This window comes from Lottia gigantea (assembly GCF_000327385.1).
Source record: "Lottia gigantea unplaced genomic scaffold LOTGIsca_8, whole genome shotgun sequence".
NCBI lineage: Eukaryota > Metazoa > Mollusca > Gastropoda > Lottiidae > Lottia > Lottia gigantea.
Window position 1 is genome coordinate 3,728,269 of NW_008710662.1, and position 22,971 is coordinate 3,751,239.

The window sequence follows — 22,971 nt, forward strand, 5'->3', positions numbered from 1 at the left end:
TTCCAGTTGACCCTTCTTCCCCGTGGTAATAGTACATCTTTAGTCGTTACCTTAGAACTGCTTCTTTCCATACTGTCCGATACTCTTAACTCCAGAGTCGTCCAGTACCTTACCCCTATACTCAACTTCCCTATAACCCGTATTTTCAACTGCCCATTCTTTTACCGTATTAATTCACTTCCACGTGTCCTTTGCCATTCTTCTTTCTCTCTACCTGTCCTCACCACTCTCTCCTTTTCAGTTTGTGAGTACAAATAATCTCTTGGCATTCATCTTTCCCGGATTTAACGTACTCATAGGAGCTCAATCGACGATAATTATGACTGAGGGTGATTTATTCAAATAAACTAACTCACGCATGTTTACTGTGACTTTAAAGCATGTCGTGTCCATTTTGAATTAGGTTTTATTTTCACATGCTCATGTTATAATGACGTCGTTGAGACTTCCATAATTTCCCAGACAGATGGACATGACCTATTCATCGACTTCATTGTGGAAAAATATTGAAATTTCTTCTGAAGGTATGGAAGTGACTCTTTAAAACATGGGTTTTCAATTTTTTTCTTTTGTATTTTGTCTTCCAGGGTCCTTGATCGATTGTATTACCCCTTCACCCTATAAATCCTTACTATTTCATGATTAGGTTTTCCCTAAAATCATGTCGGAGAATATAGCCTGGCCGAATAGAACGACTCAAATTAGGCATACAATTGTCCAAACATTTTATTATAGACTCATTACTGCTCAAAAATTCCCCAAAATTACTACCTTAGGGGTAATACAAGGTTGAAAACCCCTTCTTTCAAGACTCACATGAAGATATATTCTATCGGTTGTTTTTTTCTGTTTTCCATAACCTGTTCACCTGAACACTCTCAATGAGCAACACTTTTTTGAAAATAAACATCCAGGCGAGTTGTTTTATCTGTGGAGGTTTTGTTGGGTGAATTCAATAGTTTTCTGTAGGTTGTAAAGTGTCTATCATCTAATTATTTATGGCTGGGATTTGCCTTCTTTTTAACTGCCCACTCAAAAACCAAATGAAATTCTGACAACAGATTTCTAGAAGCTCCCGCTTACACAAATTATAATCACAATAGTTATTGAATAAACGTTTCTTATCAGCGAATTTCGTGAGAAAGCAGCATATTTTCTAGACTGAAAACTGAATCATTTTGTCACCTGTTATCAAGTTCGAAATGAAAAGGTGTCATTCGTTCCTGGCATGCATATTATATGTACTTGTACTACTAGTTGAAGGTATGTTATAACATTTAAGAGGTACAATTAACACTATGCACTGAGCGGAGAATGCAGAGATATTTTAACGTTGTCTATTCAGTCTTTACAAATATGATTGATATGGATATAATATTTTTAGTGAACGTTCTCTTTTGGAGGTTCTATTAATTCGAGATGGGATCCTATTATGATTAGTAGTAAGGGTAAAAGGAATTGTAACCTGATATATCTTTGCAGATTTTAGTGGCGTACATACAGTGGCATTTCAATTCGCCTTGGATCTCTAGATACTATGGACGACGTTAACTCCTTAAGAACAATTTTTATACGCCCACATGAAATGGGGGGCGTATATTGCCGTCACCCATATCCGTCCGCCCGTCGGTCCGTCCACAATTGCTCGTAAACAATCTACAAGACACAATTCTTGATGGATTTTAACGAAACTTGGCATGAGTGTTCGTAATCACCCAAGGATGAACCCTATTGAAAATCAGAAGAATCAAAAAAAATATTTAGTATGAGTTATTGCCATTGGTCTTGAAAACGCGTTCAATTTTTAGCTCGTAAACACTCTAGAAGGCACAATTCTTGGTGCATATTGACGAAACTTGACATGAGTGTTTGTTATAATCCAAGGATAAACCCTATTGAAAATCAGAAAAATCGAATAATAATTAGTTATTGAGTTATTGCCCTTGCTACTGAAAACTCGTTCAATTTTTCAGATCGTAAACACTCCAGAAGGCACAATTCTTGACGGATTTTGATGAACCCTATTGTATATCAGAAGAATTTTTAGTATGAGTTATTGCCCTTGTTCTTGAAAACGCTTTCAAATTTAGCTCTTAAACACTAAAAGGCATGATTCTTGCTGGATTTTGACAAAACTTGGTTTTATTATTCAGCCCCGCGCTGAAGATTGAATATTTGCCTTCTAGAGTTTTCACGAGCTAAAAATTGAACACGTTTTCAAGAACAAGGGCAATAACTCATACTCAATATTATTCAGTATCGCCCTAGAGAGTTCAAAAGAAGTGTATGACTGAAGGTTGAATATTTCATACTGGTGATTGTTACTGTACTGCTAAATATTTTTATTCAAAATCAAAGCTGCCAGTGGGCGTATATTAACTTGCCTGGCAAGCTATCTTAATATATGCTTAAAGATTGATCACATTACCTCACAACATTGATCTCTGTTGGCTTAGATAAGCATTTCATATGAGGATTTAGGTTCGACTCCGTGGTGTAGAATGTCTGTGGGTAGGCTAGGACAAAGAAACTGATGCTCTTTGTGTTTCAAAACTACAATTCCTATAATACTGTCCATAATCGGCAAAACAGGATTTCAGACGTGTATTTCGGATAAATGTATAACTGATCACAACTTAAGTCCTTAATAACTGCAGTTTTGGAAAGTAGTTAATTTTCCAAGAGATATATTTACATTAATATACTTCAGTTAAAGCCAACAGTAAACGTATTGTTGGTGGAACCAATGCTGTACCACATAGTCATCCTTGGCAGATATCATTAAGATCCACAATTAATGGTGTTACTGATCATATCTGTGGTGGTGTTATATTGAACAGTACATGGGTTCTTACTGCTGCGCATTGCGTGGATGGAATGTAAGTATACACGTGAAGTCTTTTGACCTAGAAATTTAATTCCTTGACAGCCAAATAAAGCAATCAAATCAAAAAGACAACACTGAATAATGGTATTCTTAATGGGATTGTGTGTTCGGAGAAATGAGAGCATCTATTTGCACCATTTCAATTTTCAATCAGACGTCTGTGGTTCTTGCAATACCACAATAACTAGGTTTTTACTAAGTGATTTTACTAATTGAAAAATATGCTGTATCACATAAGGTCGTTTTTGGTGATTATTGATTATCAATCACTCAGTTTTAGTGGAATTGCAATACACATACAAAAGCTCCTTACAATCCGTTTAAGAGGTTTTACATAAATGCTATCCGCGTGTGACTGAGAACAGAATTTCACGAGATAATCTTATATGGAATTTATCAGTTATGACTATAAAGCTTCATATACTTATCTAGTTCAATTGACAAAACATTCGCATGGTGTAACTCAAACTGATGTTAAGATATCTTATATTGATCATTTTAGACGAGAGCTTGATCTTCATATTACTGCTGGTGGTCATTTCTTGCAAACTCCATCGGAGCACCAAGTAACTTCAAATGTTCTTCAGAAATTTATGGTAATTTTTCTACTGCTTAATTATTAAGATTTAAAAAAAAACAAAGGACAAGGTTTCTTGTAAACATTTTCGATTGCTTTGCATTTTCATAAAGTTCTTTATGTTGTTACTGGGTGATGAAGCGCCCAGGCCGATAACATATTCCATCACAATAGGTTGTATCTTTTAATGATTTCATTATAATGACTTTTCTTGAAAAACCGCTTCGCTTAGAATTCTGGATCCAAGTATGAAAAAGAAAACGGCGTCTAGCAAAAAAACAAAAAAAAAAAAAAAAAAAAAAAAAAAAACAAAAAAAAAACAAGAAACATTTCGACCCCCTGAAGAAAAACTAAAACCGATCACATGTTTAGGCCTACAAGTTATATCAGAATCCATGGTCATACCCTATCTTGCGGGCCAAGTCATTGTATTTGTAATAGCCATCTTAATACGACTTATACCAAAACTTTTTTTGACAGCATCCAAGTTACGATCCGAATTTCACTGGTTATCCCAATGATTTAGCTTTACTGCGATTAGAAACTGCAGTGCTGGAGAATGTTGGAATAAAGTATGGAAGTCTTCCAGTTGATGACACTAATGATTTTATTGTTAACAATGGGTGTTATATTACTGGCTGGGGAGACACGGAAGGTAAGGCTCATCATTAATATGGATTACAGCTTTTTTAACTGAACATCTACTAATCAAATGGAATTGAATCGACACAAGGTAATGAAAACTTAACTATGGGAATTCTGTCACAGTTCATAAAGGACCTGAAGCTTCTAATTTGTAATTTTTGCCTCAATTATTTTTCAATACGCATTTGATTTTCATCTTGTAAATTCTCGAGGCACAAGTCTTGATGTATTTGGATGAAACCTTTTTATAATCCGAGGATTCAACCCTTTCATAATCAAAATATATTTTGCACTTGTTCAGCAGCATGTAAACACCCAAAAATGACTGAGTCGGGTATCTGGGGAAAATTAACCGTTTTCTGTTTTGCGTACAACATAAGCCAAGATGTCTGCTCAATTTTTAAAAACAATTTCTACTATCTACTGAAATAAATATTGTAATGACATGTCAGGTTTTACTAATTCCTAAAATAAGTAATGTAATGACATGTCAAGTTCTACTATCTACTGAAATAAGTATTGTAATGACATGTCAGATTGTACTAACTACTGAAATATCGTAATGTCATGTTGATTTTAATAACTCCTGAACTATATAATGAGATGTCAAGTTTTACGGACTCCTGAAATAAGTAATGTAACGGCATATCAAATTCTACTATCTACTGAAAGAAGTATTGTAACAAATTGTCAATTTTTTTTATTCTCTATTGTAATGACATGTCAGAAATATTGAAACTAATGAAATGAATATTGTAATGATTTGTCACTTTTTAATGAAGTAAATTTGTGTTATGTTTATATCAACCCGTCTCTTTTAGAAACCATGGAACACATTCGATCACTAGAAAGGAATAATCTATTATAAATCAATGACAATGTAATGATGAAGACTAGGTGTTATACTCTATAAGGGGACAGAATTATGAAATCAATTAAAATGCGCGTTACTTGTTAAAATAATCAATCAATTTGTTTTTAAAAATATAACTATGAAGACGCTTTTATATCTTATTATTAACGTTTTTTTTTAAAGTACTTCTATGTTGTTTTCTCTGGTTTGGAAGGTTACATGAGTAAGTTATTAAGTCATTTTGACATTCACTCAGTTATTCTCAGTAGCATAATATATAGATTTTGTATCTAATCATTTAAGACGCCCATCCTGTAGAACAAAGTGGCAGGTAAGGCTATTGATTTGAATCTCACTTCAGTTCCTTCCTAACATTGATTAAACTAAGGATAAATTATTGTTTGAAAGTTTACAAAAATTAATAATGAACCAGGTGACTAAATGCGATGATTTCTTTAGCGCATGAGAATATTTGTATCTGACAAAGTTACCATACGTGCCATACTTTGTTTCTGTCCTGGAAGTCATTTCCACATTAGTCGTGCATAAATAACCAACAGAAACGGGGCTGAAAAATCACAATATTTACAAATTAGAAAAAAGGAGCAGTTTGGTTATTTTGTTTTGTGATTGGTGTAATTAATATTACTAATTTCCACCATTTTTGGTAGTACCTTTTTGAGACGATAAAATAGTCCATGACCTATATATTTAAAACATTAATATGTATACATCAAGATCAGGATGTTTCGTTACTAGCTTCGTCATTTATGATCTAACGAAGTAAAGTGTGACCAATTACTGTCAAAATTGTGATTAACGTCACAATATTAAAGCAGAATTTAATTTTTGTTACCTTAAAAACAGTAAGAGCTACTTGTTGCTTTCATTGTTGTATACCTTTCAATATTTTCAATATAATGATTTATTTTATACCCGAATACACCTACAGCGTCTCTTCTAAGTAAATGTAAAGAATAAAGCTCTCAAAGGTTTGTTTGATACAATCAGATTCCATAATATCTAAATGTATTTTTTTAAATGTTTATAAAATCAAATTTCATATACGATCACCATTACAGGTATTTTCTTGTTTTGAAGGCTCTGGACAACATTCAAACGCACTGCAAGTTGGCTCTACCAATGTAGTATCAAACCCAGATTGTATATCTGCTCATGGTTTAACTGGCACCTTCGGTATAAGAGAGACTAATATATGTTTTGGTTTGAGTCTCAGCACATCGTGTAATGTAAGTATACTTAAAAACTTTAAATTCATTATCCATTAATACCTCAAAAACAGAAAATGTTTTTAGCTAAGCTAATCATTGAAAGTGAATTATTCGCGCTTGTTATATTTTTCAGGGAGATAGTGGTGGCCCAGCTGTTTGTAATGTTACTGATACTATGTATGTTGTTGGTATAGATTCCTGGAGAAGAACAGGTTGCCCTACAGATTATCCTAGTATATATACCCGAGTTAGTAAATACATAGATTGGATACTCAATACTATTAATGCAAATTAAATTTAAATGAATCCATTTTTTGTTAAATAAGCGAAACGCTGACAAATGTTTGTTGAGTTTTGTTTTCCACTGTAGGCAAGGCAATATGTTTTTCAAACAAAACAAATGAGTTCTCATCGATGATAAGTCAGATGAAACATTTTGGTATTGATATAGTGATATTAGAACATTTTCCCACTGCGGGTTTTAAAAGGCATGGTTCAAGTGGACTTTCTCCCCACTGCACAAAATCAATTCGCTTTTTGAAAACTAAAGTTAAAAGACGATTCACTTTTCCGAGACTCTAAATTTTGAAGAACGGTTAATAACACAGAAAACTCAATCACCTTGACCCACTTCGTCAACACACAGCTGCTACGAAAAGTGTCTTTTCACCATGAAATGCTTTTTTATTGATGCGGTCGTTTGCAAGAATTTTCTTATAATATAAAAACTATTGTGATCAGTTCGCTCCCTTTACTATTGAAATTTAAGAAATATATGCTCACAGTTACGTCCCTTGCAATTTCAAAACGGACAGAACCAGGGCGATCACTCTACGTGATGACCTGATTTTTTTTACCTTACATCTATTTTTCTGAATGACCTTCACAACGAACTGAGGTCACATTGTTAGTTCAACATCATCGTCTGAGATTAGGATGGGCACAAACTGTACGACGGTGGAAACGACCTGACTGGTTGAGGTTCGTCTTCAGTGATGAAAGTCGGTTCTGAGGTGACAGAGGCAGAGTTTATCGCCAAAAGGGTGAATGGACGGCGGCATGTTCAAAAGGTGGTGCTAGGGAGTTTCATGGATCTGTAGGTAAGAGAAGACTTCACTGGTTATCGTTAATGGCAACCTGGTGACCCAGCGTTACATCGGTGACAGTCTTCGCTCGACAGTCTTACCATTTCGCCAACAACAGTCACATTTATCCGAATGACGACGCAAGACCGCATACAGGCAGATTCGTAAATATTCAAATCAAAATTAGACCAAACTTTCGATCCGTATTTTTTTTTCTTAGCACAGGGGGCCTCAGTTTATTGACGATTTTTCCATGTCAGCCCCTCTTACCTGCATCAAAAGTGTTTCCGTGGCCTCAGACATGTACGGTGCCACACATGTACGGTGCCACACATGTATAGTGCCACACATATTTTTTTTTCAAACTCTTAGTAACTCGAAAATCCGACTTAGTAACTCGAAAAATCCGACTTATTAACTCGAAAATAGGCCACATATATTTTTTTTTTTCAAATCCGACTTAGTAACTCGAAAATCTCCGACTTACTACTAGAAACAGTGTATGGCACATTGATGGGTATGATAAACTCAAGCCATATGGTATTTGTATCCATTGCTCTATCGATGGATTTTCCAGAAAGATAATTTGGATGGAAGCATGGTCATCATTAATGATGCAAAATATTTCACGGAAGCAGTTAGAAAATTAAGAGGCTGTCCTAAAGAATCCGATCAGACGAGGGTACGGAAAACAAGGTTATTGAACAACTACAATATCTTTTTCTTAGAAGTTACATTTATGGTGCTAGTTATTTGCTAGTTTATGTATTCAAATAGTTTTTTTTTCTGTATTTTAGGCTTCTTCCATTGTAAAGTCAAATCTCCAAATGGAGAAATTCCAGCTTGAATCTAGATATACCAAACAATATTAGCGGTGTGCACTTTCTGAAAGGTTTGCCGAGTTGCTGCATGGCGTCGTGTTACGGTGAGCATGGTCTATCTCGCTGTCTCAAGACATAATAGAGGCCCCAACTTTAAGTCTGAGGCCAATTGGAAAAACCTTTTGTAAGCTCCATTACGATATATATTGTAGCGGGTGTCTCTAGCGAAGCAGGGTGTGGGGGCATATTCGCCCTTCCTTCCATTATTAATATACACCACTCAACGTCATCTTTTATTAATACACACCACTCAACATCATCTTCTATTAATATACACCACTTTACAACATCTATTATAAATATACACCACTCAACATCATCTTCTATTAATATACACCAATCTACATCATCTACAATTAATATACACCAATCGACACCATCTACCATCAATATATACCAATATACACCATCTATCTTTAACATACACCAATATACACCATCAACTTTAATATATACCAATATACACCATCTACTAATAATATACACCACTCTACACCATCTACCATTAATATATACCCATCTACACCATTTACTATCAATATACACTATCAATATACTAATAATATACACCAACAGTGCAAATGCAAGTAGTTACATAGACGAACAGTGTATATCTACAATGAATATCGAACTAGAAATTCAGTTAGTTCGGCAAATATGGGAGATTTTTAGGGTCTCCATTTCTCGTCATAATAAGTCATCATGTCGACTTAATATGTCGATTTAACGTGTTTAATCGTAATATATCGACTAAAAAATATGTAGACTTGGCGTCATAATATTCCGGGAAGAGTTAATCAGGGAGATGTGGAGAGTGAATCAGGAAGATGATGAGAGTGAACCAGGAGGATGAGGAGAGTGAATCGGGAAGATGAGGAGAATAAATCAGGATGATGAGGAGAGGGAATCAGGAAGATGAGGAGAATAAATCAGGATATTGAAGAGAGGGAATCGGGAAGATGAGGAGAATAAATCAGGATGATGAAGAGAGGGAATCAGGATGATGAGGAGAATAAATCAGGATGATGAGGAGAGGGAATCAGGAAGATGAGGAGATTAAATCAGGATGATGAAGAGGGGGAATCAGGAAGATGAGGAGAATAAATCAGGATGATGAAGAGAGGGAATCAGGAAGATGAGGAGAATAAATCAGGACGATCAGGAGAGGGAATCAGGAAGATGAGAAGAATAAATCAGGATGATGAAGAGAGGGAATCAGGAAGATGAGGAGAATACATCAGGATGATGAGGAGAGGGAATCAGGAAGATGAGGAGAATAAATCAGAATGATGAAGAGAGGGAATCAGGAAGATGAGGAGAATAAATCAGGATGATGAAGAGAGGGAATCAGGAAGATGAGGAGAATAAATCAGGATGATGAGGAGAGGGAATCAGGAAGATGAGAGAATAAATCAGAATGATGAAGAGAGGGAATCAGGAAGATGAGGAGAATAAATCAGAATGATGAAGAGAGGGAATCAGGAAGATGAGGAGAATAAATCAGGACGATGAGGAGAATAAATCAGGATGATGAAGAGAGGGAATCAGGAAGCTGAGGAGAATAAATCAGAATGATGAAGAGAGGGAATCAGGAAGATGAGGAGAATAAATCAGGATGATGAAGAGAGGGAATCAGGAAGCTGAGGAGAAAGAATCAGTAAGATGATAAGAGTGAATTAGTAAGATGATGAGAGTGAATCAATAGGCTGAGGAGAGTGAATCAGGAAGATGAGGAGAATCAATCAGGATGATGAAGAGAGGGAATCAGGAAGCTGAGGAAAAGGAATCAGGAAGATGAGGAGAGTGAATTAGTAAGATGAGGAGAGTGAATTAGCAAGATGAGATGTATTGAAGCTCTGGGTGGTCACACACGCTACCATTTCGAATGATATTGGACTTGCAGAGGTTTTCCGTTTGGATTGTAAAGTTGTAAAGTTTTTGTACCCCATCGTACTTTGCGCGACACTGACGCCAACATAACCATTTGTTGTGCTGGTATTGTTGACTGATCAATCTGATTTGAACTGTTGAAAAATTTGCGATTCTATGTCTTCGGTTATGGTGTGGTCCATGCACAACTTCCATTATTAAACTTGATGAGCCTTGCCAGTCTTCATTTACATTTTTAAAAAAAAGGCATAGAAGAGCACTTAATATAATACATCATTTAAAATTGATATTGGGGCAGCTGATGGTCAAACTAACTAATCAAGATGTCTTCGGTCTTGTTTCTCAATAATTTATCCCCAGTCTTGGTAGTTATCTCCCTTTAATAAGTTACACCATTTGAATTGGCCCCGATAATTAATTGCGCAGTTGCATAAAATAACTCAAATCGGATGTCGATTGCCTTGAAACCAGCTGCCTAATACAATCCTTTATCAGAGCATTGTTATTGCGGTTACCTAAAATCACCCCAAAAAAATGAGAAGTGTGTTAAATCAGGTATTGTAGAGCCTAAATATCTTCAAGAACATAACGATCGCACCCATATTTCTTGAAAGAAATCGGAAGTTATTTCCTATAGTATTATATTATCATAAACACTACTTGAATGGAAATTCACAATAAATATTTATAAAGTGATGTCTCCGTTCGTCGCAGTGAAAACTTCAAAAAAAGAACTGATGCAGAGTCTCAATAATTAAGCATCGACAGCTGTCAACAGGAAACAATCATTTATTACCATTTTTTATCCTTTATTAAAATAACATGATGGTTGACAGTAAAATAATAAGTTTCTCATATTACATAGTACAAATGGAACAACTGCTTTTAACGACGTAGGTCGTAAGTGACGACAATCGGATGTCGAACTGCTCGTCTGTTCAATATGCATTTATTTATTAACATTATTTATCCTGACATAGTGGAACACGTAATTTGTTATAATGCTAAATCAATATTCAACTTTGACTATCTGTCATGGAAATATATCCACATGGTAACATATATACATCCACTGGCAGCCGTCGGAAATGATAATTGAATCTTTCTCATTTTAAGGATCTTCATCATGCATTTGCAGTTTGAATTTATTCATATATATATTTACTGTCAGTTATTTATACTGAGTTTTTCACAACACATAGCTCAAAAACTGTTCATCGAAAAATCTTCAAATTCGTACTAGACCAAGATCTCATCAATATAAATGATCACAGCAAATTTCATTAATCTCCGATAAAAATTGTAGCCTCTATTGTGTTCACAGACAAATTTTGACGCGTTTACCTTAGACAAAATCAATAACTCAAAAACCTTTCATCGATCAAATTTGAATGAGTCCAAGATCTCATCAATATAAATGATCACACCATATATAATTAAATCCGATGAAAACTGTAGTCTCCATTGTATTCACAAACATATTTTGATGCGTTTTTTCTAAGTCTAGGGCAATAATTCAAAAACCGTTGATCAAAAAATCCTTAAATTTGAATCAATCCAAGATCTCATCCATATAAATGATCACAACAATTTCATTCAAAACGGATGAAAACTGTAGTCTCTATTGTGTTCACAAGAAATGTTGACGGACCGACGGACAGACCGGGCGATGACAATATACGTCCATATTTCAATGTGGGCGTATACAAAGTCCTAAATGTAGATATTTGGTTTGACAAAATATCAAAGCCTCGACTGGGAATCCATAGGATCACACGTAACATTTGCTTGATACATCATCCTCAACTATGTCGGCTAAGTATGGTCGTTTCGTATCAGAAACAGATATTTCGCACCTTTGCGATGCAAATGCTTTGATAGGCATATCGTTTGATACTAATATCGGTTTGAAGTGGTTGAAGACAATGCGTTAGATTCGACCTTTTTACGGCCCGTTTCGTCCAACATTAAGATGTTCCAACAAACCTAAGCCAACTGGTCCTGGGGTATCCATGCTGACATAAATTATCGGTCTGATTGCTGTATGTACAGGTTACGCATAGTTCATTAGGGTTTCGTTTTGCATTTCGGATCGTCAGTACTTGGTTTATTCATTCGAAGATACCAGAATTGATAGGTATAAGTAGCAGCCATCTTTTGCCTCGCGAACCTCACACCGTGGTATATCTCAGGACTACGACAAATACCAAACGCATCCCTCAAATAATGGCATCAACTGGAAATGTTGGTGATAATGTCATTAAATTATATGCCTTAAAATGGAAATTAGCTAATGGAAGCATATGCCTCTAAACTGTCTTTGTCAATTTAGTTGATCAAACTTTTTTCAATGAGTCCAGGCATCAAGAAGCTCACCCTGAACAAGTTTAGCTTTATTGCCACCATAATTGTATCTTCCCGAGAATACATGAATGAATAGATAAGTAGATAAAGTTTTCAAATTCAGTCACTGTTTGCAGCGATTTTCAGTTGTTTTAGCTATGTAGTCATCAGAACATTGACAAATGCTGTGATCATAATATAAAAGTGTCTTTTTGTAAAAAAAAAAACAAATAAAAAAACATTTTCCGCCCTTAAAACTTTTTTTTTGTGTAGTGTCTCATGTTGTGTTGTGTTTTCAATGCAATACAGTAAACTTACAACGTATTATTATAATGAACTTTCTGGACGTTCTTTCAGTTTTCTGTCTTTCCACGTGTTTTTCTTGCATGTGGTATTGTAGTGTTCCAAATGAAATACGCGTTTAAAGCTTAAACATCATATGGAGCTTTGTTTTCTCAGTGTTTGGCACGTGAAATGCACGCGACCGGAGTTTGACCCTTACCTTAACACCTGTTTAAATAAAGAAAATATTTATAGAGTTTTAAAACTCATGGTGTGAGTGTTAATATCTATATATTTCAATTTCCGACAATAATAGAAATATATCATTTCAAACTCTACTTTCACTTTACAACATTCTTTTTAAAATTAATTATTAAAGCCATCCATTTGTAGAGTAGAAAAATGTTTTTGCCGATCTAAACATTACGAATTCGATTTTTCTCCATATTTAAAATGCAAACACTTTCTTTAACCGATGGGTTTACTTTCATTTTAAGTGTCCAAGACTTTTATTTGTAGCATTATACATTTAAAATAACAGCAGAATTCGTCTGAAAATATTTGGAATATATAAGACGTTCCTTCAGAAATCTCATCGGAATGACTGTATAGTAGAAACTCCATTTGAAAATTAATATATGAAGCTTTCTATTGATTTTCACGGTATGGTCTGTAGGGTGTGATTGTTATTTGTACTGACCTTAAGGTACATTCATATTATTGGTAATTTCTTTCAATCTGATGGGAAATAATTAAATATTATTAGTAACATTATTCATTCTCAACATTTTAATTCCTTTACAACTTATCATAACTAATTGAAATTGAATAAAGCATTTCGTGGCAAGTTCGTGGCATGACGTTAGATGTGTGGAAAAATTCGTAAATCGTAATATTCGGTAGTTTAAAGTCGCATGTAAAATCTGAACAATTGAATTGCGCTACTTTATATAAGGCATAATTTAATGAAGAAAAGTCTCACTAAAAAAAAGAATAAAAATATATTTTAAAATTGCAGCAAACACATTCCGGCACCGAAATTTATTGTAAACCTTCTCACTCATTGGGACAATCGTAAAAACTATATAAATATAGGCCCCTATCGTGAAAATGCCGATTCGTAGAAATAAATTATTTCGGTGTTTGGCACCGCAGATTAATCATTTCTATAATGATTATCAATATATCAAGAGACGTTCACCTTTGTCTACAATATCACTAACTATATAGCCTTCTTCTGTTTCATTTCATCAGATGAAATATCGATTATTACTGGAACTTGTGGTCAAACAATTGGGTCAAACGGTCAATATGGCATCCATATTTCTACAATGACCTCTTCATCATACTATCCTTATCGAATTTCTACTTTATTTAGCTGAATGAGTAAAGCAGATTCATTGTTCCTTCCAGATGGTTCTAAATCGATAAAAAAAATTCTTTCCTTGAATCCTGTGAATGTCTATGAATTTGATAATATAATTGTTTTATTTACTTACTCCCATGCTATTCCATAATCGACAAAAAGTCGAATTTCCATTCGATTTTAATGAAAATCGGTACGCTTATTCATTCATATTGTTGAGATCTCCGGAAGATATTGAAGTGATCTTGGATGAGTTGGATTCGTCGCAATTTTTCGATGAACAGTTTTTCAAATATTGCCCTTGTCATGATGAACCTTGGTATACATGATTTCTGCATATTACCATTTGTAAGTTGAGATAAGTAAGAAAACTTTACAAAATATTCAATCTGCCATGAAATTTTCTGCAGCACGGGCTTGTAGTTTTTTCAAATAATAACTTTCAATTTATTATAAGAATGTTAAAAACATTTGCTATATTGCGGATATCGAAAGTGCAAAAATAACCGATATGAACAATGGAAGCTTATTCATGGTAGGTGTAGGTTGTTTCACAATCTTTCTTTTAAGTTCGTCTATACCTACGCACTATCTGCAATTTGGAATTAAGTCGGTCAGGTAAACAGATTCCTTAGAAAGGTGACATGTGAATCAACGTGTATTGATTACCTATCATTGTTCAAACTATAAGTCGAACATATTAAAATGTACTGACATACGACAACTTGTATGGCTGCACTCTGTGGTTACAAACATGATTTACAGATAACAATATTGTCTGAGAAATGAAAATTACAAATTATCTCTGTGTAGAACGTATGGACAGCACATAAAAAGCGTAACATGGCAAAAGCCGTATCGATCGAGGTAAGTCGTGCATTTTCAAGTTTTATATACTGCATTGAAGTTGTCATGATAGGAAGCCAATTCTTGTTGTCTCTGTTGTGATAAACGTCCATTTAGCCATCAGAAATGACCAGAAATCAATAATATTGCTATAACGGATGTCCATACATCGTACAACTGAATTGGGAAGGATAATTGATGAGATCAACAACATTATGAAAGATCTTGTATGCTTTTTATACACTCATGTCCGGCTTTAGAGGGAAATACAGTTTTTATTCAATCTTGATGAAACTTAGTATGCATGTGTATATTGGTGATATCTCGGTAAAGTTCGAATTTAGTAATAATCAGATGAATGCTTTTGAAGTTATTGCCCTTGACTTTCTGAAACGTGTCAAATGTGTTTTGAGGACACGATATATATAGGCTACAGTTTTTATTCGATATTGGTGAAACTTGGTGTACATGTATCTGTTGATAAGTTCAAATTTGGTAATCGTCAGATGAAAGGTTTCGGAGTGATTTAGTAAATGCTTGAACTTTGGCTTGAAGACGCAATAGGTTGAGACCTTGTTCATGTTTGAAATTTGCGAAACTCTTTTGAGGCATTGCCTTGACTTATAAGAGGTAAAATTTACTATTTTAATAATTTAGTTTATGTGGGTTATTTAAGTAGATTTTGTGGAAAAACTCAGCATAAATAATGCGCAGTAAATTGATGAGATATTAATTCAATATTTTTGAACTACAGATGCATTATGAAGATCGTATTCTTATATATTTGTACTTTAGTGACTAAGGACTCGTTGTCGTTTCTGACAGCCGTCAGTTGCGTATGCTATCTTGCCTTGCAAGCTATCTTTTTGTAGAAATTGTAGAGACTCAAAGATTTTATTAATAATAAAAACTGTTTGGTTCTAGCATTATGGTTATTATTTGATGATGAAAAATGGGAAACCAGTAATGAAGATATATCTGCGGTAAGATATCTCCCATTCGTCTTCTAGAAAAATAATAATAACTAAATATAGTAACAATACGAGTAAGTTCTACTGATCAAAGTAGCTCAGTTAAGGAATGTCAATGATCTTAAAAAAAAACAGAATGATAAATCATATAAAAGGTCTAATCGAACATTTACAGGGGCGTCCTACTTAACATAAACTTACAATAAATTTGTCTCAGTCAATTACAATTAAACCCAACTTTCCTTTGTTTTTTTTTTATTAGTTTTTAATTTAGTATAGCCACTTCAGAGTAGGGACCAAACTCTTGAACATTACTTGAACAAATAACCTTTTGACCTAACTTGCTTTAACCAATCATATCTACACCCTCTCCAACGTTGGCGTTTTGTAAAAGAATGAAGGAATTTGATTTGTTAAAGTAAATGTCATCACATAAGGTCAAATGGTAATTTTGACGAATGTTCAAGAGTCCAGTCTTTAGACCATACTCTGAAATGACTATACCAAAAGCTAATAAGAAAGGAAACGACATTTGGACTGAATTTATCCATCAGCTATTTTGTTTGAGCAGCCAAATGTGAGAAATTTTTTCAAAATGGGGTCTCGGATGGGATCAAAGTTAAACGAAAGATGTTGGTGAGATCGTCCCAATGCCACACTAGAAAAATCCCCTAATTGCCAACTGTAGCGTGTTACAGTCTGTGTTTTCCTTACATACGTACATTTTTAATAAATGTTAAGTGAAATCATATTGAATTTTGACATAGACAAATACTAGGTAAACCTTATACCTACTATATATTTGACCACGACAATCGACAAATTGTTCACCAGGAACTTAAAGTAGGTTTTAAAATGTTTAAGAAAATGTTTAATCATTTCTTGCATAGAACATGTCCATTGAGCTACGAGTTAACATGATTACAAGTTAATGTCAACCTTGACTAAAAGGCAGTCAAGGCAATAGAAACTCCAAAAACGCGATTAAACCATTATATTTGCCAATATCCACTCTACAGATCTACCATAGCAAACAATCTTTAAGTGGTATAAAAAATATAATTCATTCAACTGTGTATTTTTATCTTTCGATTCCAGTTTAGGTACACACAAAGTTAGTGATGTCATTACATATTCTGCAGGTACAGTCTTTTTTTGTCACAAACAGGTGGTGTAAGCTTGTTGAGTTATCATTACAAGTTGTGTAGGCTTGTAGTGTATGTTTGAAGAGTTGGCTTAACAAAGGATGTACATATTCGCCTATCTGGTGGAGTTACCATAACAAGAGATGTACTTTTGTAGAGTTGCCATACAAGGCATTTGCATGTATTACATCGTTTGCGAAAAAAGCCGTACAAAGGTCAAGCGGGTTTATATATCACTGTCAAAATACACTGTTTTCAGATAGGTGCTCTATTCCAGAAATATTCTGTTGATAATACGGACTTGAGCATATACATAATTTGTTCAATAACAACAACATTTCTATCATACACTTTAATAGACAACTCGCATTTTGTTTAAAATATACAACCAATATGCATCAGTAGAAGACAAGGGTGGGGATCTTTAACTACATTTCATTTTTTATCTACCAAAATCCAATAATTAAAATTTTGATTTCATATCATTAAAGTTTTTTTTCAAAGTTTTCTGTGACACTAAGCCATCATGCATTGATTAACATGTAGATATATAATATGTAATTTATAATATAAATTTCATTCAATAGTTAAACATATAATTATGATATAAATTGCAACATCTCTCAATAATAAACCTATAAAGTACTTTACTCGATTACTTGCACATAAAAAACTAAGCTGTTCTGAACAATCATATAACATTCAAGCACACTGAGAAGCTAACCTTTACCATATCAAAGTTTCGTGTTTTGGTCCTTAAACATCTTTCAAACGTCATATGATATAATAGAAATTTGTTAAGAAAATTACCTCCTTCAAGTACAAAACCGAGACACAATCTAAAGCATATTGCAAACGACCCATCTTAATGAAAAGAACCACTATTGCATCGCTCTCGATCAAAGTTAACCAAATGACAAAGTTAGAAGAAAAATGCTAAAAATTGTGTAAGAATAAAGATTATTACATAGTAAATAAATATTATTAGGAATATGCATTGAATTGCATGAAATACAAAGTAAATTATGAAACTAGGTTGATCATAAACATGATTTCAATATGATGTATGTTTTGTCAAAGCATAATGTGGGATCCCCACCTTAGTTTCTAGTGACATGGAAATGTACATATACTTAATGCTCCCTGAGGTGTGGTTTCGCCTAGACAACAAGCAACATAACCTCTCAAATTAACAACGTTACTGTTTTGTTGTAGACAAAGATATTGATAAATCCTACCAATTCACACAATTTAATGTTATACATGCGAATTCGTTCCTAATTTCTAGATTCATTGATTTCCATAATATTTCAACTAACATTCAGACGTCTTATATAAACTTTTTGAAATTTTTAAACTAGTTTTATTTTATAAAATGAAAATTTTGATTGGAGACTAATGATCACAACCAATTTATCAATCTGAACTTCTGTTTCAATCAACAAGATAAAGGAATTGTGTATCTCTATATTGAGATATTGATGTTATTTGATAAACATTTCTCTCAGTTTTACTGATTTTTGATAAATGATCTATGATATAGTTATGAAACTGACAACTTATACTATATCCTTCATGTCGTTTGGTAGTCGAAATGATAATTAAATTTTGATATAAAATGTGTTAAATGAGGATTAACTAAAATAATGAACCAATTTTCAAATTATTTCCGATACAAGTCTCCAGATCATACAATCGAGCGCGTCCGTCCCTATAGCATAGCCTACATATAAAAATATCAAGATGTCCATATATGGAGGTAGCTTGCACTTGAGAGGTAGCTGTGCAATATAACAAACTTGAAAAACAAAGAACAAAAACTTAAATGACTTATTACTAAAGTGATGATTTTATTGTTGGTATAATACCTCTATAATATAATAGAATTAATTAGATACTAACAATGATATAAAGAGAGAGACAAACACACTGATAATTAGTGATAATAATAAAGATAATTTCATGGTATTTCCATCCTATAAATCACCTTTAATACCAACATTTACTAGTCTTTTCTTTTTCTTTTCAACAAAATACGTTTATTTTAGGAAAGTAATCTGAAGCGTTGAAACCTTTTAAGTGATAAGCAATCCGTCATAAGCTAATTCATCGTAACCGGTGGCAACGTATTGGAAATATCCTATATATTTTAACTCTCGTTTTATATCATTGTTCTACAGAATCAATTCTTATATAAAATGACTCAAAATTATTCTTCTCTATGTTTAATGTATAAAAAAACCGTCTTCAAAAGACTCAAATGAACGTAAGAATTTTTTAAAATCTCCATAAATTTAGTTATTATGAATTAGTGAGATAACTTACTCAGTTTATCTCCACTTTTTTCTTTTATTTGTGAGATAATCTTCTCAATTTATCTCAATGTTCACCGAGATAGATTCATAGTTGCTCCGAAATATAGTCAAGACGAATTATGATGAAAATTGTTTGAGATCAAGATTAAATAAAAGATAGTTTACGATAGACGGAAGACGAAGAATAAAGGACGCGCAATCGGGACTAATATTATTTCTTGGCGATTTTTGTTCTGTGATTCCTTTTTTTGGTTTGAAGCTTAGTGGGTTCCTGAAACTACGAGTATATACTACCAACTAAAATAAATTCCTATATATAACTCATCGCTATGTCTTTTATCATTAAAATCATTCAAATATACCACAAACAAATCAATTAAAAAGCATTAAGACACCAATAATGATCTGAAACTATTACCAATGCAGTAGAAGAAGGGAATCGCCCAGTAGAAACTTTTTTAGGGGGTAGTAGACCGAAAAGAGACGCCAGTTTCGGTTGGGTTTTTGATTATGAATCTAATTTTTTCCAATCCCCAAAATTTCTACTAAGAAGTCCCTGTTCAATACCCACAATATTATGTCTAATGGGTTATCTTATCAAAAATATACAAACAAAACAATTTGACTATTTTAGATTGGTTACACGGTTTTCAGGTGCAAGAGGTAGGGCCGCAGAGGTACAACAATAAACTAAAGGCTGATTCACATTAAACGCATTGACACGTTGATAAAATACCTGACGTTCCATGCTACGCTTTACTGGCCAAATCTCCATCAGTAACACTGCTGACCAGAGAATGCTGCATGGTCTCGCGTTAATCGAGAATCTATCTTAAGGCGGACAAAACATTGTCCAGTCGTGTGAAATGATTTTTCAATGGTAGAAATATTGACTAGCGAAATTATAAACAATTTCAAAATTAAAGCGACACACCACATGACGTCACTACTAGTATCACTATAGGCCTATCATAATAACGATATTAATAATTGATAATAATGAAATAATGAGAACATTATAATTTGAAAATGAACAAAACATGGTGATTAATTTCCTAAAATAATTTTGAATTTGATATTTGACCTGATCATTAATTCGAGGTATTCTGTGGTATACGTGTGTGGCAAATATACATTAACTAACGCTCGTTCACCATACGTTCAAAACTGAAGAAAAAAAAACAAGAATAAATGCGAAAAACAATGGCAAACCATTAAAAATATCACTTGATCGGTGCTGAGCTTTAGTGAGGTAGATTGCCATCTCGTAGCTCTAGGCTAGCGAGACAATGAGGAAGTGACGTCACTATTAGTTAAGGTCTCTGTAAGTAAAGCCCGCGAAGGACGATACGCTGATTCGTTCCACCAATGATAAACAGGAAGACAGCTAAGTTCCATTACATAAAATAACACCATGTCAAGAGAAAAAAAAATCCAACAAAACTATCTCTAAAATGATAATCACACGAACGTTTTGTGACGTTACACGTCGCACCTAGAAAACACCATGACACATGAAGATGACGTCGAAGCAGGCTGCAATCTCATTGCAAATGTCCAAAATCGTGCCTTTTATCCTGCCTAAGTTTATCCCTTTCCATTTATCTTCATATTGGGCCAAGACCTCCGTTTTCATTCGATTCGTCGTCTTTGCTGCCGTTACTGCTATCATTGCGACTCTTACGCATTGGACAATCTGCTATGAGATGACCGGATGATTTACAGCTATGACATCGTTTCGGTAAAGGTCCATGAGGACATTTTACAGCGAGATGAGTTCCGAAATCTCCACAATTATAACATCTAGAAAATAAATTATTTATTATTACGGAATTTGGATAAAAAATAGCAAATCATAATAGGGATTATCTGGAAAGCATTGGATGTATAGTATTGAGGGGTAAAATCTACAGGAATATCATTAAAATATACAGCCGCCATCTTTGACTAAGAAAATAGAGTCGACAGTAAGACATCGATTAAATGACGACCCAGCTTCATTATATTGCCATGGTTACCATGGATATTTACATCTTGGTCATTACTACACGCTTTCTTTGTTTGACCCATGGTCAGCTAAGGCGGTCAATTATATGACTGTATGGTAATGAGACGTCCAGGTGCTAGGTTAACATTCAGTTATTAACTCGGAAAGTCAAATAAAGTGTGCAGAGAAACAAGCTTACTGACGTGACTTCATACATTGATATAATATAAGCTGACTAACACAAAACAAATCAACTCAATGGACAATTGTTTTGAACAAGAGAAAGCTGTTGGAACATATTTAATTACCTTATTTTACGAAATTTCTTTCTCGACATCGGTCTTCTATCGCTTCCTTTACATTCTAATCCACTTGGTCCAGTACAGTAGGTGGCTTCAACACCTTTACCAGACGGCTTGGACTCGAACTCTACCTCTTCACCTTCTGCAAGACTTCGAAAGCCTTGTTTGTAGATAACAGACTGTAACACAACAATATCCATAGGAAATTAATTTCATCATTTATAGGACACAATTTAATTCCATAAGGAAGATTTTCAATTTTTTTCTCACAATCAATTACAATTTCACACAAAAGAGTAATATGTTTTGATTTTTTTAAAAGTTTTCAGGAATTAAATCAAAATAAAGTGCCTATGAAACATTATAGAAATTATTTACAATGTTTGCCTGGTCAATAACCAAAATAAATACAGCCTTGATAATTTTTTATAAAAACATTTTAAATCTATCAGTAATTATTTAAATAAATATATTTTTCTATATTTAAATTCATTTTATAACAATCAGATTTCAAAAATTATAATTGTTTTGGGCTATATTTTATTTAAAAATTATTCCAAATTTGATATTTTAATCTTATTTCGTATATAATTATACTATCTTTTAATTCCAAAAATATTACATTGTATATAAAATATTCCATCATATATATCATTTTAATCTAATAATTATGCAAAAATATCTCCTGGAATTTGAATTCTTAAGAATTATTTAATTATCATTACAGCAAAATATATTGGCTTTGAAAATATTATGCAAATATTCGTAAATATATATAAAAAGAAAAATTTGCAAAAAATAAGAAAAATAATTATCTGTAATTTTCTGTAAACGTAAAAATTAAATATGTCGTTAATTTTCTGCAGGATTTAAACGCACAGATATACATGCAAATTTTACTAAACTATATAAAAAACTAGTTCGATACTTTGCTATGTGGTATGTGTAATTAAATTTTGATAATTAAAAATGCTTACCTGATGAACGAATACATCTTGTGATCCGTCATCTGGAGTTAAAAATCCCCACCCTTTAGCTACATTAAACCACTTACAATGTCCTCTCTTTCGGCCGCCTCCCCCACCTGAAATTTAAATAAAAAGTCACAATTTATTTCAATCAAAACCAACTATACAAATTTCATACTTTGCAAACACTAGGCTTGGCGGGAATTTTTTTTAAAATGGTTATACGACATGTTCGACTTTTCATTTTACCTTTTTGCATCTTAATATGATATATATAATAATATTTTATGATTATAAAATTATCTACTGGAAGGTTTTCGTGTTAATAATAATATTATTTCAAAACATTTCATTTCAAAATTACGACAATAGGCCTGCATAATATTACAGATGGCG

At 33.5% G+C, this 22,971-nt stretch overlaps 3 protein-coding genes across 3 annotated transcripts; 1 reads left to right on the forward strand and 2 right to left on the reverse strand.

Moving 5' to 3' along the window:
* Nucleotides 1-2,724: 2,724 nt before the first annotated feature.
* Nucleotides 2,725-6,489, forward strand: LOTGIDRAFT_108162 (hypothetical protein; the record flags this gene model as incomplete). The annotated part of the gene is made up of 5 exons (XM_009067052.1): nt 2,725-2,879; nt 3,390-3,483; nt 3,945-4,119; nt 6,064-6,212; nt 6,328-6,489. Coding segments are annotated over 5 exons (735 nt in total), but the record flags the coding sequence as incomplete, so codon positions are not given.
* A 1,764-nt stretch (nt 6,490-8,253) lies between these two features.
* On the reverse strand, nt 8,254-12,064 carry LOTGIDRAFT_155505 (hypothetical protein; the record flags this gene model as incomplete). The annotated part of the gene is made up of 2 exons (XM_009067053.1): nt 8,254-8,603; nt 12,037-12,064. 2 exons carry the CDS (start codon nt 12,062-12,064, stop codon nt 8,254-8,256), a joined length of 378 nt encoding a protein of 125 aa, XP_009065301.1.
* Nucleotides 12,065-20,925: 8,861 nt separating this feature from the next.
* LOTGIDRAFT_108358 (hypothetical protein) lies at nt 20,926-22,674 on the reverse strand (the record flags this gene model as incomplete). Its single annotated transcript, XM_009067054.1, has 3 exons — nt 20,926-21,121; nt 21,614-21,786; nt 22,585-22,674. Coding segments are annotated over 3 exons (459 nt in total), but the record flags the coding sequence as incomplete, so codon positions are not given.
* Between the last annotated feature and the right edge of the window lie 297 nt (nt 22,675-22,971).